Here is a 19,420-nt window from a genome sequence, read left to right on the forward strand (position 1 = left end):
GAGCAGCTGGGACTACAGGCGCCCGCCACAACGCCCGGCTATTTTTTTTGTTGCAGTTGGGCCGGGGCTGGGTTTGAACCCACCACCCTTGGTATATGGTTCCGGCGCCCTACTCACTGATCCACAGGCGCCACCCCAAATATTTTATAATCTTTTAATGGTTATAAGAATTATTCTTCCTTTCAGTAAATCTTGATAGTTAAAAATGGTTATATTTAAAATTATTACATCATTTAACTTTTTTTTAAAAAAATTAGGATGCTGTGTTCTTAATTTCTCTGGAAAGGATATTTAGTTTTTACTAAAAAATCTATAAATTTAGAAGTGCACAGTTTTTTTCCCCCCATATATGTGTTATATGCATACACACATTTGCAAGATAATGGAACTCATTGATTATACCTAGAATGTGATTTTTTTTAAAAAACATGTTTTTTAGCAATTTTTCATGTTAAAAATTGTTAATAAAATATAGTCCCTATGAAACATAACTTATTCATACTTACAGGTAATAGAAGGAAGCATTACATTTAAAGAAGGCTGGCCTTAATTACTAAGTAGGCTTATGTACTGTATTTGTTTATAAAATTTATGTTTGGATTCCGGATTCTTATTAGAGTAATTTATGATGGAAATAAAAGTGAATAGCAGAGGCAAACTAGTACAGGAAATGGTGAGAAATTGTAGCATTAGGGGGAATGATTAAGAATTGGAATATATTACATCCTTTTTAAGAACACATATACAAGTGTAGATTAAAAAGGCTGAACTCATTTACGATAGATTTATTAACAGCCCCGGCCTGGTAAAAAACAACATTGATTGAATAGTTTTGGATATTTTCCAAGTCCTGTTTACTTTTTAAAACCATAACATGGTAATCTGGTTCCTTTTGACTTAAATAAGACAAAGAATTCAATATTGAGGCACTGTTTATAGGTTGTTAAACATTTCAGTTTGGTGTCCGAGGATAATGTTTAGCATTGTGTTCAATTAGTGTGACCCGACCAGTAGCAGTGCCAGATTCGTAAATGTCTCACTTCAATTAATGCAAAATACTAAGGGCTCCATTCATTCCAAGTTACTTGCTCCACGGGTGCCAGCCGCACGGTCTCCATAAGCAGGCCCTCCTGTGAACTAATCAAGATTCATGGCCTCCAGGGTTGGTGGCACTGGCATTTTAGTCAGGTTTTCTTTTCATGAGCTTCTTGGTTTTTATCCCATTTTAAGTTACATGTGTATATGGAAATGAACTTGTGTGATACCCATTAGGTAGGGGTAAATGGGTAATTTGGTAGAATATACTGGAAAGCTATTAAACAAGCAAATCCAAACACAACTTTAGTCTAATTTAGGATGGTGGCTTTCAGTAGATTAAATATTCATAAGAGGTCAATTAAAGATAGCAGCAACTTTTGTTTCTCTCTACCTGTGTTAGGGCAGATGTTGGTAAAATGGTAAAACGGGCAAATTTTTTGTTTGGTATTTTTGTTTTCACCTTTTTCAGGATCTCTGTTTCTAGTTCTGTTTCTCACCCAATCCTCATGTCGGCCCAGGTGCCTAACTTTGTAAGTTTCCTGTATCCATAGATTGTTTCAACTTAATGCAAATATTTGTTATTGAATGAAGAAAAATCCTTATCTAACAGAATATGAACATGTAACTGTGGCTTGTGGTTTAAGGCCCTGTGAGAGAAAATGAAGATCTGTTTTGATGGTGGAAGGAACTAGACAAATAAGTGCTGTGACAAGCAGGTATGTTGGGTCTAAAATTGCACTTTGGCCGTTTCGTGTCCAGTTCCAATTATTCTCCGAATTAGTTGCACAGATAATAAAGAAATTGCTATAGATACAGCAATTTGTGTGGTCTAGTGAAACTCTTGCTTTTTAACCTTTCTTAATTTCCTTGTTGACATTAGAGCTGGAAAACAGAACCACAGGTTCCCTGCACTATGGTGCCACATTTCTTCCTGGTCTTCCTTGTGCCTGTATGACGGGTGTGTTCTGTGCATCTGCCCCATTTGCTTCAAATCTCCTCTGACTGTAGATTATTGCTGTTTTAATTCTCTGAATGCTATTCTTTTCTTATAGGTTTTTGTTACTTGTAATCAGAGAATTTGGTAAAGTCCAAAGCAAGTGTCTATGATTTTCTTGCTACTAAGAGGAGGTTAAGGAAATGCTTTTGATTACTGAGTTACCACCACAATTATGGCACCGTCAAGAAGGTAGTCAATAAATAGTTGTTGACCTGTGAATTATTGCACTTTTAATTATCTTTAGATATTTCCAGTATACTTGAACTTTCTTTTGTTAACCCTAAGAAAAATATTAGGAAATGAACTCTTTCTATTGCTGATGGAAATACCAGTTAGTACAACCACTTTGGAAAAAAGATGGGTACTTTTAAATGAAGTTGAACATGCACACATCCTGCAACTTTTCAGTCCATTTTTAAAGTATATTCTGGAGAAATGTTTTGTGTGGATTTAAAAAGAATTTTTTTTAGTGCAATGCTCTGTAAAAATCATTATGTCAGGTCAGTGGGTATTCTTCCAGGCTCATATCTTTACTGATTTTTCTCTTTACTTTTCCTATCAAATGTTGTAGAGGGGTATTGAAATTTTTTTTTTTTTTTTTTTATTGTTGGGGATTCATTGAGGGTACAATAAGCCAGGTTAAACTGATTGCAATTGTTAGGTAAAGTCCCTCTTGCAATCATGTCTTGCCCCCATACAGTGTGACACACACCAAGGCCCCACCCCCCTCCCTCCGTCCCTCTTTCTACTTCCCCCCTCATAAGCTTAATTGTCATTAATTGTCCTCATATCAAAATTGAGTACATAGGATTCATGCTTCTCCATTCTTGTGATGCTTTACTAAGAATAATGTCTTCCACTTCTATCCAGGTTAATACGAAGGATGTAAAGTCTCCATTTTTTTTAATGGCTGAATAGTATTCCATGGTATACATATACCACAGCTTGTTAATCCATTCCTGGGTTGGTGGGCATTTAGGCTGTTTCCACATTTTGGCGATTGTAAATTGAGCTGCAATAAACAGTCTAGTACAAGTGTCCTTATGATAAAAGGATTTGTTTCCTTCTGGGTAGATGCCCAGTAATGGGATTGCAGGATCAAATGGGAGGTCTAGCTTGAGCGCTTTGAGGTTTCTCCATACTTCCTTCCAGAAAGGTTGTACCAGTTTGCAGTCCCACCAGCAGTGTATTCCCTTCTCTCCACATCCACGCCAGCATCTGCAGTTTTGAGATTTTGTGATATAGGCCCTTCTCACTGGGGTTAGATGATATCTCAGGGTTGTTTTGATTTGCATTTCTCTAATATATAGAGATGATGAACATTTTTTCATGTGTTTGTTAGCCATTCATCTGTCATCTTTAGAGAAAGTTCTATTCATGTCTCTTGCCCATTGATATATGGGATTGTTGGCTTTTTTCATGTGGATTAATTTGAGTTCTCTATAGATCCTAGTTATCAAGCTTTTGTCTGATTGAAAATATGCAAATATCCTTTCCCATTGTGTAGGTTTTCTCTTTGCTGTGGTTATTGTCTCCGGGGTATTGAAATTTCTAACTATAACTGTGGATTTGTTGTCTTTGTCTTATCAATTTTTGATTTATGTATTTTGGATTTTTTGTTTGTTTCCTTGTTTTTAAGATAAGAGTTTTGTTCTGTTGCCCTGGCTAGGGTGTAGTGGCATCATTATAGCTCACTACAGACTCTCACTCCTGAGCTCAAACAATCCTCTTGTCTAAGTCTCCTGAGTGGCTGGGACGGTAGGCATGCGTCACCATGCATGTAGAGACAGGGTCTCACTCTTCTCGCTCAAGCTAGTCTCAAACTTCAGTTGATTGTCTTGCCTCAGACTTGCAGAGTGCTAGGATTATAGGCAGGAGCCACTTTACCCAGCCGTGATTCATGTATTTGAAGTCCTGTTTTTAGATGCATAAACATATAATCTTTTTATCTTCTCTTTATAAATGACCCTTTTATTATTGTTTAATGACCTTTATCTCTGGCATTACGTGTCTACATTTAAAATGAAGCACTGACAGAAGAGAAATGGGGTTAATATTATTGATTTAGTTAAGCCAATATATCCTTGTAAGAGATGGTGAATTATCTAAACAAAATCAGCCTTTGTTAGAACTGAGGAAGAAGGGAGGAAAGAGGAGAGATGTCATATGGTTGTCAGTCAACAATTATTTAATACTTATGGGGTGGTTGCTTACACTGTAATCCTAGCATTCTAGCAGGCTGATGCAGGAGGATCTCTTGAACTTGGGACTTTGAGACCAGTCTGAGACCTTGTCTTTACTAAAAGTAGAAAAAGTAGCCAGGTGTTGGGGCAGCTACTTGGGAGGCTGAGGCAAGAGGATTACTTAAGCACAAGAGTTTGAGGTTGCTGTGAGCTATAATACCACGGTACTCTACCCAAGACAAGAGAGAGAAACTCTGTCTCAGAAAAAAGGAAAGAAAAGAAAGGTCAAATTTAGATGTAGTTGTTTATTTTTCACTTTCAAATTTAAAGATAAGAAGACTAAATTATTAAAATATTTGATATTACCCCAGTTCTGATAGGAAGAGTGACTCGACCCTTTTGTTTGAAATGTAACTCTAAATCTCAGTATTTGATAGGGTTTTTTGGCTGTTACCATTGTTTGTTTTGAGTCTAAGTGAAGAAAATAGCATTGAGGGTAAGAAAAACCTCATGCTTTCCTTTTGTTAAGTTTTATTATGTTAAAAGAAGAAAAGCAGAACATAATGTAGTGTGTTATTACGTCATGTCACAGTGGATAGAACATGACAGAACATATGTTTACAGAAATATACTCTTCTTTAGAGCCAGATGACGACTACTCTCAATTTGGAAATAGAACATCTGCTTATCATTTAAATTCCTGGATAACTTACCAACCCACATCTATAAACAGAATTAACATTCTTCATTGCCTTAAAACCACTGTGAAGGTCCACTTTCTCCATATGTAATGCATATTTCCTGTATTCTGAATGAAAACAGATTATAACATGTATTATGTCTCAAAAGACCAAGTTGATTTCAAGAACAAAAAAGACTATTGAAATATACTTTCATCATTTCTAATTTCTGTAATATAGTTTTCTGTATATGTGATTGTTTCCATAATACAGTTTTCTGTATACATAATCTGTATACATTACATTTTTGTAATACATAATTGTTCGCACTTTGGTAAACCACATGCCTCTAAACAATCAATGAATAAGCACCCACTTGACATACTCCAAACAACTACTTAGTCATTAGATCTTACATCTTTCATTCATTCAACTTTTATCGGGTGTTTGTTAGGGATAGTTGCTACAGTTACAATGAGTGAGACACAAACTACCGTCTTGTGAGAATGTTAGTAAATATATATTATGATGAATTGTTGAGGGAGAAGAAGGATTTAGATATGATTCTTTTGCTTGGACACATGGCGGTTGGAAACAGAGGTACAAGAGCATTCACTTGCAAGTAAAGGTAAGATTGGTGTTATCTGTTTGCTGACTTCCAACTTTCTATATATATAGTGCTTATTTTCCTTAATTATCAAGTTAAGCGTGTACAAGAACAGTGATTCTTAATTGGTGATATGTGTAGAATTATGTATGGAATCCAATGTTTTTATAACAATTTAATTTTTTTCTTAGATTCCTATCCATCTATTGAGTGTTACATACAGACTCTGTCTTTTCTTTCCTGGATTATCGATTCCTAATATTTATTATTGGCTTTAATATTTCTGATAATTTTCTGCTGCTTTGGTCACACTCTATCTCTGCCTTGAATTTATGTAAATTTATGAATTTTATATGAATTTAAGATAAAGATGAATTTATGAATCTATGTGTAAATCACTTAAGTCTGTGTTTAAAGCATGTGTCCCTAAAAAAAAATTTCCATTAGGATAATGCCCAGGTTTTTCCTAATAATTAGTGGGAATTAAATTACCAATTCGCTGAGAATTAATTTTGTGTAAGACTAGGGAGAGTGAAAATTTGTGTTCCCTTTTTAAAAAACAGTTTTATTTACATTTAATTAACATTGCCTGTTTTAAGTTTATAATTTGATGAGTTTTGGCAAATGTTTATAGTCATGTGATTATACTCACAAGCAAGATGTCTCTTCCCTAGAATGTCCCACTTTCTTTCTAGTAGTCATTTTCCCATGACCTATGTCTTAAGCATCACTAAGATTCTTTCACTGTCATTTTGACTCGCATTCATGTAAATGGGCACAGATTTTCATTTCTCCTGGGTAGATATTTGGAGATAGAATTGCTAGGCCTTATGATAAACATATGTTTACCTTTATAAGAAACTGCCAGTTGTTTTCCAAAGTGTACCATTTTGTGTTCCCAGTAGCAATGTATGAGAGTTCCAGTGGCTCCATATTTCACTGTTGCATGCAATTATCATTCTTCTTAATTTTATCCATTTATGTGTTGAATAGCACTTCATTTTAGTTTTAATTTGCATTTCTCTAAAGACTAATATGTTGAACATATTTTTGTTCACTTTTTATGCTATTCATACATGTGTATGTGTAATGAACTGCTCAAAATGATAGTGGCTAAAAATAATTGTATGTATTTATTTTATTATTATTATTTTTGAGGCAGAGTCTCATTGTTCGCCAGGGTAGAGTGCTGTGGCATCACAGCTCACAGCCACCTCAGACTCTTGGGCTTAAGCAATTCTCTTGCGTCGGCCTCCCAAGTAGCTGGGAATACAGGCACCTGCCACAATGCCTGGCTATTTTCTTGTTGCAGTTGTAACATTGTTGTTTAGCAGGCCTGGGCTGGGCTCCAACCTGCCTTGTTCACTGCCTGAGGCTGGTGTTGTAACTACTGTGCTACGGGCGCCAAGCCATTTTTTTTTTTTTTTTGAGACAGAGTCTCAAACTGTCACCCTGGGTAGAGTGTTGTGGCGTCATAGCTCACAGCGATCTCCAACTTGGGCTACAGCTATCCTCGTCTCAGTTTTTCTATTTTTAGTGGCGTCATAGCTCACAGCGATCTCCAACTTGGGCTACAGCTATCCTCGTCTCAGTTTTTCTATTTTTAGTAGAGACGGGGGTAGGGGGTCTTGCTTTTTTACTCAGGCTGGTCTTGAATTTGTAAGCTCAAGCAATCCACCCACCTCAGCCTCCTAGAAGGCTAGGATTACAGGCGTGAGCCACCGCACCCTGCCAATTGTATTTATTTTGCACTAATCTGTAGTTTGGAAATGGTTTGTCCTGGATAGCCCATTTACTGTTCACTTGACATCAGCTGGTGCAGCGTAAAACTAATGTCTGGAATCATATGGAGACTCAGTTACACGACTGGCACCTGATAATGGGACACTTAAATGGCTGTACTTTAGAAGAGCAGGGACCCTCTTTCTATTCTGTGGTGTTTCTCTAGCAGCATGGTTTCAAGGTAGTTGGACTTCCATAGTGGATGAGGGCTCCAAATGCCAGGAATGCTATGTTAACTAGTGTGATGAAAATGTGTCAAACGGTCTGTGAACTAAGTGTATGGTGCCCCATGATCGTATTAATGTACACAGCTATGATTTAATAAAAACAAAACAAAACAAAGGGATGTGTCCAAAGAAACTGAGAACCAGTCAGAAATCATTTTGTCTTTTATGACTTAATCTCAATCACCTTCACTTTTCTACCTCATTCTGTTTGTTATTCATGGTGGTTATAAAAGCAGTTTCAAAGGTTCTAGGTTCAAGGTGAGGGAACAGGGATGGAGCCTCAATATCACATTTTAAGAAGTATTGTGGGATGGGATATATTATTGGTGTGGTTGTCTTTGGGCAGTACAGTTTGCAGTGATGAATTTTTTCTTTAATGTTTTGTTCTTTTTTTTTTCTCTGTAATGTAAGATACCTTTGTTTACATCAAAACCATATTTTCTCCAGTGTTTACTTCCAGATGTTTTATGACTTCACCTCCAGTACTTAAGTCTATGATTTATTTTGGGTTAGTTTTTGTGTATTGAATGAGATGTGGGTTGAGGTTCATACATTTCCATTTAGATAGTTGTTTCAGCTCCCTTGGTTGAAAAGACTAGTTTTTCTCCATTGAAAGAAAGTCAAATGGACATAGAGTTGTAAAAGGTCATGTGGACATAGAGTTGCTGGGTCTATTTCTGAATTCCAACTTTGTGCCAATACTTGATTCTATCTTGATTATTTGAAGCTTTACAGTCTAAGTCTTCAAATGATTAAGTCTGCCAATTTTGTTCTTTTTTAACTTGATTACTTTGTATCAAGTAATCAAGTTTTAATACACATTTTATAGTCAGATTGGCGTTTTCTATAAGTTTATAAGAATGCCTGCTAGGGTTTTCTTTCTTTTTATTTTATTTTATTTTTCTTTGTTTTTTGATAGGGTTTTCCTGTGTTGCCCAGTCTAGAGTGCAGTGGTGCAATCACAGCTCTCTGCAACCTCCAACTTCTAGACTCAAGCAATCTTCTTGGCTCAGCCTCCCATGTAGCTAATACTATAGACAAATGCCACCACACCTGTTAATTTTTATTTTATTGTATATTGTAGAGATGGGATCTCATTATATTTTCCAGGCTAGTTTCAAACCCCTGGCCTCAAGTGATCCTCTTGTCTTAGTTTCCGAAAGTGCTAGGATTATAGGAGTGAGCCACTTCATCTGACTATGTTAGATTTTGATTGGTTTTGGTTTGACTTTATGAACATTTGAGGAGATTTGATAATATTGAATCTTCCTGTTTATGAACATGATACATTTTCTCCATTTATTTTAGGTATTTAATTTCTTAAAACCTTATTTTTTAGTTTTTAGTGTCCAGATCTTATACTTCTTTTATTAAGTTTATCCCTAAATATTTAATATATTTGTATTCTAATGAAAATGTTTTTTTAAAATTTTTATTTTCTAATCATTCTTTCCTGGGAAACAATTGAGTGTTGAATATTGACATTACATTTTATGACATTGATGAACTGATTAAGACTAGATCATTTTCTTATAAACTTAAGATTTTCCTATCTATACAGTCATGTCCTGTGTACATCTGGAAAGTTTAACTTCTTTTCAAATGTGAATTCCTTTAATATTTTTTTCATGTCTTATTTCAGTGGATAGGGCATCCATGAGAATATCAAATGGAAGTGGTGAGAGTGGCCATCTTGACCTTATTTTAGGTAGAAAGTTGTTCACCTTTAAGTATAATAGTGATAGGTATTGCATAATTATCCTTTATCAGGTTGAAGAAGTACCATTCTATATCAGAATCTACTCTGCAGGAAAAAAAAAGCCAAACATTTATTGAACATGATGTTCCCATCTGTGCTGCTTTGTGTCAGTTTTTCATTTGTAATGAGGAAAGTGTTACTTTCAACCTCTACTTTGAAATAAACTTTGGAATTCAGTCCATCTCACCATAACATTACACTGTATGTACTTTGTGTGTGTATGTCTGATTTTTGACCACTTTCAAGATCTTTTCTTTATATTTGGATTTTAGTATTTTGTTTATGATATGCCTGTGTGTGATTGTCTTTTTAATGCAAACTGACAATTTTTAATGTGCAAATTTGTGGGGACAAATTGTTATAATTCACATATATAATATAGAATAATTCAAGCAAGCTTGTTAGTATGTTATTTCAAATACTTAACACTTTTTTGCTGAGGACATTTTAAATTTATTCTCTTGGTAATTTAAAAATGTGTGATACTCTATTATTAACCATATTAACCATGCTGTTCGATATAACTCACAAAAATAAAAATGTATATTCTTTCTGTTTGAGATTTTGTACACTTTGACCATTATCTCCCCATTCCTCTCACTCCCCCAGCTTCAGTAACCACCATTTTACGCTCTGCTTTTATGAGTTCTGTAGTTTTAGATTTCACATATAAATGAGAACATGCAGTGTTTGACTTTCTATTTATATTACATAGTGTTTTCCATTTTCATCTGTGCTGTTCCAAATGACAGAATTTCTTTCCTTTTTTTTTTTTTTTTTCAGTTTTTGACCCGGGCCAGGTTTGAACCTGTCACCTCCAGCGCCCTACTGTTTTGAGCTACAGGCGCTGCCCAGAATTTCTTTCCTTTTTGAGGCTAAATAGCATTTCATTCCATTGTATAGATGCGCAAATTCACAAATATGTATTGTGAATAATGCTATGGTGAACATGGAGGTGCAGACAGCTCTTTGACAAACTGGTTTCAGTTATTTGGGGCAAATAACCTATAAGTGGGATTGCTGGGTCATATAGTAATTTTATTTTTAATTTTCTGAGGAAGCTGGTTACTATTTTCCATAATGGCTGTACTATTACAATTGACATCTCACCAACAACATACGAGGTTTCTCTTTTTTCCCCATATCCTTGCCAACACTTATTACCTTGCATCTTTTAGTTGAAAACCATCTGACAGGTGTGAGATGATATCTCATTGTGGTTTTAATTTGTATCTTCCTAATGATTAGTGATGTTGAACATTTTTTCAGATATCTGTTGGCTATTTGTATGTCTTCTTTTGAGAAATATCTACTTAGGTTTCTTATCCATTTTTAAATTGTTTTTTTCTTCCTATTGAGTTCGAGCTATTTATATAGTTTGGGTATTAACCCTTAATTGAATGGATGACTCGCAAACATTTTCTCCCAGTTGGTAGATTTTCTCTTTGCCTTGCTTATTGTTTCCTTTGCTGTGCAGAAGTTTTTTTTAGTTTGATATAACCCCATTTATCTATTTTGGGTTTTGTTGTCTGTGCTTTTAGGGTCAAATAAAAAAAAGATCATTGCCCAGATCAAATGTTATATAATTTTTCCTCTACTTTTTTAAAAGTAGGTTAAAGTTTTCTGGTCACATTGAAGTCTTCACTCCAGTTTGAATTGAGTTTTGTTTATGAGGTGAGAAAAGGTGTTAATCTCTTTCTTCTGCATGAGGATGTTCAGATTTTTCAGCATCAGTATTGAAGAGACTGTCTTTTTCCCATTGTGTATTCTTGGCACCTTGTAGAAAGTCAGTTGACCATATATGCACGAGTTCATTTCTGAACTCTCTCTCTCTCTCTTTTTTTTTTTTGCCAATACTGTGCTGTTTTAATTACTGCATTTTTACAGTATAGTTTGAAATTAGGGAGTGTGGTTCTCTTAGCTTTTTTCTTTTTGTTTATGGTTGCCTTCGCTATTTGGGGTTTCATTTGAATTTTAGGATTATTTTTTCTATTTCTATGAAAAATGTTAATTTCTTAGCAGTATTAATTCTTCTGATCTGTGAGTGTGGGGTATCTTTCTATTTATTCATGTCTTTTAAAATTTTTTTCCATCAGAATTTTGTAGTTATCAGTGCACGGAGCTTTCACCTACCTATGTGGTTAAATAAGTGTGGTTTTGTTGAGTGTATCTTGGGGTTTGCTGAGCTTCTTGTCGCTGTAAATGTGTGCTTCTCAGTAAACTTTAAAGGCGTTCAGTCATTATTTCTTTAAATGTCTGCTCTATACCAATCTGCTTTTTCTCTTTCTGGATCTCAAATACAAAATTAGATCTTTTGTTATTTTCCCTAGGGTTATGCTCATTGCTTTTCAATCATTTTTTTCTTCCTATGGTATAGAATAATTAAATGAGATTAATTTATCTTCAAATTAACTATTTTTTTCTTTTATCTCCATTCTCGTATTGAATTCATCTATTGAAATTTTTTATTTTAAATGCTGTGTGTATATATATATATATATATATATATGAGAGTGCTCCAGGTTCTTCCTTTCTGTTTGGACTATGGAAGCCCCCTTTTCCACTTTCCTTTGGTTAGATAACAGGATTTCTTTTCCAGTTTTGAGTATGTGCGGCGCTGCTGCTTAAACATACAACTGGGGCCTACCCTTAGGCTGGAGTGTAGGGAAAAAACGACAAAAGAACAATGAGAAGTCAGGATTTATTCCCTCTCTCTATATTCTCTGGCTTATTGGGGCTCCTCTTTTCAGTTTTCTGGCCAGAAAGATAGTGTTTTTCTTAGAGGTGGTGCACTCTGTGCTGCAGCTCCTTTAGCACAGCGGCCCTGAAGCCATGAAGAAGAATTAGGGAATAGGGAAAGGATTGGGCTATCAGCTCCCTGAAGAAAAGAAGAGTGAGAATGGTTGGACTTCACAAAGGTCTTGGTTGCTATGCTAATAATTTGTGTATTTGGGAGGCATGCTATTAGATTTGTATCATATACAGCTTATTTTGTGAGACGCATATAGCTAATGCTCAGTGTTGTTATACTTTATATTTTTACTATCATGAGGGAGGAAAGCAGCTGATACTTCAAAGCATTAGTATGCAAATACTTTTCTTCTACCGCCAGGATTAACTGCTGAGGAGTGCATCTGATTTCTGAAACATTTGCTAAATTAATCTTCTTGTAATAGTTTATATTTCTGTTTTCCTGGTTCTGTCAAGAATGTTAGCGTAAATAATTGGTCATATAGCTTGATGTTCTAATTCTGGTTGACTTTTTATATAGTACATTTATAACTGTCAGTGTTGTCTGCTTATTAATTATTAAGGTAAAATTGGAATTTTCTATTTCCCTTTGAGGATTAATAGTAATGAAATGATCACTTATTGAATATTTACAATTTTTCTTAAATTTGCATGTCATTATTATTCTCATTTGACTGCTGAAGAAGAGTAAACATTGTAGATCAAAGAAGTGAAGTTACCTGTCTGAGGCTACCACACACCTTACAAGGGCAAATCCTGACTTTGAACTAGATAGTCTGTTTCTAAAACCAATTCTCTTAAACCCTTATGCTATATTGTTATATATTGTGTAAAGTTCTAGAAATAAATGAATAAAACATGTCATTTATGTCCCAAAAGGACCTCCCTGTAGTGAACTAGAACAATAAAGACATAGTCCTTGAACAGTAATAAATGCTGTAATTTTTTGGCATAGATTTTTGATTTTCATATTGACAGCTGTGATTGAAGCTATTTCTGGTCTTTTCATTAATCCATTTCATAATTTTATACTTGCAAAGTCAAATTTAATATTGCTCAAACATTTATTTATCTAAAGAAGTTCTCTCTTAATTAGACCTTGGCTTAAATATTTTACATTTATTTCACATGTTAACACACTGTATGGTCCATTTGCAGACAGGTTGATATTAACTATCACTGTTTTACAAACAAGATCAGAGAGTTTAAATCACCTGCCTAAGTTAGTTGCCCAGGCATTAAATAGTTGCAAAAAAGCTAAGTAGAAATGTAATTGCTTGACCAATAAGAAACAAATACATGCTAAATAAAACCATTTTTGTATTTATATTTATAAAGTACATGTTGAATTAATCCACTTAAATCTTTTGGTAAGATGATGCTTAAATGATTAGATGCTTTAAAGATACTGTAATCAGGCCTGGCACCCATAGCTTAGCAAGTAGGGTGCCAGCCACATACACCGGGGGTGTCAGGTTCGAGCCTGGCCTGGGCCTGCTAAAACAACAACTGCAACCAAAAAATAGCTGGGTGTTGTGGCGGGTGTGCCTGTAGTCTCAGCTACTTGGGAGGCTGAGGCAAGAGAATTGCTTAAGCCCAAGTGTTTGAGGTTGCTGTGAGCTGTGATGCCACGGCACTCTACCAACAGCTACACAGTAAGACTTTGTCTCAACAACAACAACAAAAAAATACTGTAATCCTACTACTTTCAATGTAGTACTAAGCCTAATTTTACTTAGTATGCATTAGTTTGATGAATTAGAAAGTATTGGACTATAAAAGCACTTGAGTTTCTTTGTTCAGTTTTGATTATTTTCACTTTAGTAGCTACTCGTCCGCGCTTGTAACATTTTACAGTGTTCTAAAATCCTGTTTTAACGGTTTTATCTTTATTGCAGCAAAAATTGTTAGTTGGATCTTGCTATGTTGCCCAGGCTTACTTTACACTCCTGGATTCAAGCAATCCTCCTCCCTTAGCCTTCTAAATAGCTGGGATGATAAGCACACACCACTGCTCCCGGCTCACTTTTACTTATGTCCTTAAAAAAAAAGTATTACCAAGCACTGTGTATGCATAGTAAACCGTAGAGATGACTACTGTTAATCACTCAGAGTATGTCCTTCCAGATCTTTTTTATTTACACACATACATATTCAAACAAGCTCACAAGGATCCAACCAAGAACTTTGCATTTACTTTACATTTAGGTTGTGTGTCTCCTAAGTCTCTTTTATCTAGCACTGTTCTTTTTTTTTTTTTATTAAATCATAGCTGTGTACATTAATGCAATCATGGGACACCATACACTGGTTTTATAGACCGTTTTACACATTTTCATCACACTGGTTAACATAGCCTTCCTGGCATTTTCTTAGTTATTGTGTTAAGACATTTACATTCTACATTTACTAAGTTTCACATATACCCTTGTAAGATGCACCGCAGGTGTAATCCCACCAATCACCCTCCTTCCACCTAGCTCCCCCCTCCCTTCCCTCCCTTCCCCCTATTCTTGGGTTATAACTGGGTTATAGCTTTCATGTGAAAGCCATACATTAGTTTCATAGTAGAGCTGAGTACATTGGGTACTTTTTCTTCCATTCCTGAGATACTTTACTAAGAAGAATATGTTCCAGCTCCATCCATGTAAACATGAAAGAGGTAAAGTCTCCATCTTTCTTTAAGGCTGCATAGTATTCCATGGTGTACATATACCACAATTTATTAATCCATTCGTGGATCGATGGGCACTTGGGCTTTTTCCATGACTTAGCAATTATGAATTGGGCTGCAATAAACATTCTGGTACAAATATCTTTGTTATGATGTGATTTTTGGTCTTCTGGGTATATGCCTAGTAGAGGAATTATAGGATTGAATGGCAGGTCTATTTTTAGATCTCTAAGTGTTCTCCAAACATCTTTCCAAGAGGAATGTATTAATTTGCATTCCCACCGGCAGTGTAGAAGTGTTCCCTTTTCTCCACATCCACACCAACGTCTCTGGTCTTGGGAGTTTGTGATATAGGCTAATCTTACTGGAGTTAGATGATATCTCACAGTAGTTTTGATTTGCATTTCTCTGATGAAATTAAAGATGATGAACATTTTTTCATATGTCTGTAGGCTGCGCGCCTGTCTTCTTCAGGGAAGTTTCTCTTCAAGTCCCTTGCCCAGCCTACGATGGGATCACTTGTTCTTTTCTTCTTACATTTGAGTTCTCTGTGGATTCTGGTTATTAAACATTTGTTGGAGACATAACCTGCAAATATCTTCTCCCATTCTGAGGGCTGTTTACTTGCTTTACTTACTGTGTTCTTGGCTATTCAGAAGATTTTTAGTTTGATCAGGTCCCAGTAGTGTATTTTTGAAGCTGCTTCAATTGCGCAGGGGGTCCTCCTCATAAAATACTCTTAAAAGCAGTCTTTCTTGATAACCATTGTTAAACAAAGACCTTGCAGTTTTTTTCTGTGCCACTGACAAAAAATGTTGAATGAATGTTTTTAGTATTCAGTCATCTTAGATGTAATACAAATCCAAGGAAAGGGAAATTTCACTGAAGAATTTGCTATTGGTAAATATACAAATGCTGAGAATTAGTTGAGTACTTTGTGGTTTTTGATACTTGTTGTAGTTGTTTAGGTGTAAATCAATTTAAAACAATCTCTCAGTAAGGTCAAAAGAAACTTGCATACTCCACTGCTGTGCTGAAGGAACAAAGGAAGCATAGCTGAAGTTTCTAGAATGAGACATCCTTAAAAACATTGGTGGGAAGAGCTGATGAAATAAGTCAAGGTTCCAAAATAATTTTAGAATGGGTTTTTCTATTTCTGCAAAAAAAGATCCTTAGGATTTTAATAGGGATTGCACTGAATCTGTAGGTCACATTCGGTAGTGTTGACATCTTAACAATAGTTTTGCAAACCATGAGTACAAGATATCTTTCCATTACTTGTGTTTTCTTTAATTTCTTGAAGCAATGTTGTTTTTAGTTTATGGTCTTTAATTTCCTTATTATCTGAGTCTTTTTTTATTTTTATTTTTTTTTGAGACAGAATCTCAAGCTATTGCCTTGGGTGGAGTGCTGTGGTGTCGTAGCTTACAACAACCTCCAACTCTTGAACTCAAGTGATCCTCTTGCCTCAGTTTTTCTATTTTTGGTAGAAACGGGGTCTCACTTTTTGTTCAGTCTAGTCTCGAACTTGTGAGTTGAAGCAATCCACCCGCAATGGCCTCCCAGAGTGCTAGGTTTACAGGCATGAGCCACCACGCTCGGCTGTTACCTGAGATTTTTGTTCTTTTTGATGTTACTGTAAATGGAATTCTTTTCTCAATTTCTTTTTCTGATTGTTTATTGTTGGTATATGGAAAACTATAACTGTTTTAGGATGTTATTTAATATATGACATTTCATTACTTCATTTCATGTCTTATTTTAATAGCAGACAAGTGAGCTGAACTAAACTCAGTGAATAAATGGCAATGAAACAAAAATCAGAATAAATGATCATTTCTGAATTGAATCAAAATAGTAAATTTTAATTTAATTCTATTTATCAAGTGGAAGTTTAAACTTATCTAAGTGAACTAATTTGAAACTGTGAACTTGGAAGAACCCAGTATATGAAAACAACCTTTTGAATAATTCAGTTTAAGCTATTGATAACATTAAGACATTGTGAAAATGATATTTCTGACATACAATTTAGGGTTTTTAGCTTGTACTGTGCTTCTCTAAAAGATGCTAGATATATAATAGTATTGGATGTTTTTCACATTTTAGGGTGGGATTTGCTATTCCATACGGATTACAGTTTATGTATTTTTGCTTTTTTTTTTTTATTCACAGGCCACAGAAACACTTTTTAGAATGGGTGTGGCAAGAGGAACCATCACAACTTTAAGGAATGGAGAAGTAAGATAAGAATTTTGATAAAATTATTATTTGTTAATTTATAGTTTGCAATTTTTATAATACAAAATGTGGTGAATTCTGTTATATTTTGTTGAACAAATAGAGAAATACTGGATATACATAATATTGAATGTACCTGATGTTAAAAATCTATTTTTGTTCATAATAAAAGGAAAATGTAAGAGATTGTTTTCATCAAACATATATATTTGTAGAAGTTATTATTTTCTTTTAAGAGTGAAAACAATAGGTAAACCAAAGATTAAAAAACCCAGCAATTTATTTTTAACCCAAGTTCTGGTTCCCTGCCTGTTTATTCAGCTGGTATTTATTGAGCACTTATGTATTCCCAGCATTGTTTTAGATGACTGTGATCTACCAGTGAACAAAACTGATCAATATCCCTGTCTTTTTTCTAGTTTATATTTTAGGGTGTTAATAGCTTAAGTTTTAATTATGGAAGAAAATTAAAAAGACCTGAGAATGCTCTCAGGAAGTAATTATAGTTATAAAACTCCAAAAGAAGACATAAACAAGTATGTAGTTTAAAAGTACAAGTAGTTTAAATAATGATGGAAGAAATAAGTAATTAGTAGGGTTAAGTTAGTTCAGAAGAGTTCTTAAAGAAGGTACGTTTTAACTGAGCCTTAAAGAAATTGATGAGCATTACTGAAGGAGAAGTCAACAGGCATTGCCAGTTAGGAGAAACAATATGAAAAGGGGCATAGGAATGGGGACAGGTAACTTTTCTTATAGAATCAAAGAGGAAAACAGGGGGAGGGTGTCTTGTTGAAGAGAAGTAACATTTGTTGCGTGTTTATGTTCTCAGTACTTTAGAATTATTCAATTCATTTCTACAACAAAACAGCTTTCCATTTTAGGTATTCTTATCACCATCCCCCCCCCCCAAGTAGACACTTAAAATTTGAAAAAAATGGGAAAAAGTGTGATTTTTTTTTTTAAAAATCACATTTCTTTGAGGATTTGTGATATGGTTTATGCTACTAATTATTAATTTGTGGTAGAATCAAGAATTGGTATTCTGTCTCCTTCCCAACTGGAGCAGCCAGCCTCCTGTATTGGAAAGACTGCAGTCCGCATGGCAGTAGTCTGGGTTCTCTTTCTGACTTTACCTCAGGCAGTGTACTCAACAACTCACAACTTCAGATTCATCCTTTCAAAGCTTTACAAGCATGGTAAAGTCTTCTGTTTAACATCATTAATAGGTTCTTGGAGACCGCAACTTTAAGTGAAACAACATATAACAGGTCCTCCAATAACATCCTTTCATTCAATGTTGTTTTGCTGTAGGGTTAATAAGGAATAAAATAGCTTTGCCGTATATTGTTTTGCTTAAATTAGCAGTTTCCAAGAGCCTATCGACAACATTAGGTAAGGACATGCTATATGTGCAAAAGTCTCCCAATCTTGTTTCTAATGTGGTGGGAAGAAAGTAGTTTTGACTATAAAACAAAGTTTGTGATAATTGAAGTGACTGGCCATCACTTGCAGGGTGATGAAGTATTAAAAGATGCTTCAAGGAGGTTATGGGAATACTATCTTGCTCATGTTGAAAAAAATTTCTTTGTTTAAAACTTATTTTTATTTTCTGATTTTCAGCCATATGTTGTAAACGAAACAATTTATTTAATAGCCATCAATCTGGATGGATTGATATTGAACTGCCAGAGGTAGAAAACTGATCTAAGTAACAGCTTGATGTTTTTTCTTTAGTTCTTTAATTACACCAATCAGAATAACATTATATTTTGTCAGGTGCTTAGAAAATTTACTAGTCCATAGCAGAATCACATCATAAAACATTGAACTTCAGAACTTGTATTGTACTTTTGCTGAAATATTTTAATTTTTGTCACCAAATCTGTTTTAAATAGCTTATCATGTTATGTGCATTATTTTATACTCCTGATGAACAAACAGTTAATTTTGAGAATTTAGGTGCATATAAAGAAGGCCAGGGCCCAAACTGAGATTTTTTAAAAAATATTAGATCTCAATGTTTACATTTGGTGGCCTTGTCTTCACCAACTCTGTGAGTGCCTTTCTATACTGAGATAATTATCTTTTGAAATGGCCTTATTTTCTTCATAATAGTAACTCTGCTTTTGATTTAAATACAAAAATAAATGTGCCATAATTTTGTTCTTAAACAAAATAAACAATATCTGGATAATGTCTGCCTATCTTTGGGACACTTAGGTTTTATTTTTCAAAAATTTGAAGGATTCTTAAGATAACATCAGTTTGTTTTGATCCTATTAGGAAGAGCTTTAGGCCAGGAAAGCAATTCTTTCCACATGGGTGAGGCCAGTCCCAACTACTGCCCCTACACCAACCATCCACCAAACTTAAACTTGTCTACCTTGGTTATATAGATACATGTGGTTTGATGCATTAGAAAATACAGACGCTATTTAAAAAATAGAGTTTAGATATATAGAAAATGCTTCTTTCTATAAA

General features: G+C 34.7%; 1 protein-coding gene across 3 annotated transcripts in view; it reads left to right on the forward strand.

Annotated features, from left to right (window-relative positions):
* Positions 1 to 19,420, forward strand: part of TMEM135 (transmembrane protein 135) — a 278,178-nt gene that overhangs the window by 114,891 nt on the left and 143,867 nt on the right. For all 3 annotated transcript variants that reach the window (XM_053561128.1, XM_053561129.1, XM_053561130.1), the window contains exon 5: positions 16,874 to 16,939. In XM_053561128.1, coding sequence (XP_053417103.1) covers positions 16,874 to 16,939 — 66 coding nt within the window. The remainder of the gene's footprint in view (positions 1 to 16,873; positions 16,940 to 19,420) is intronic.

Source organism: Nycticebus coucang, chromosome 14 (genome assembly GCF_027406575.1).
Source record: "Nycticebus coucang isolate mNycCou1 chromosome 14, mNycCou1.pri, whole genome shotgun sequence".
In the NCBI taxonomy this organism is placed as follows: domain Eukaryota; kingdom Metazoa; phylum Chordata; class Mammalia; order Primates; family Lorisidae; genus Nycticebus; species Nycticebus coucang.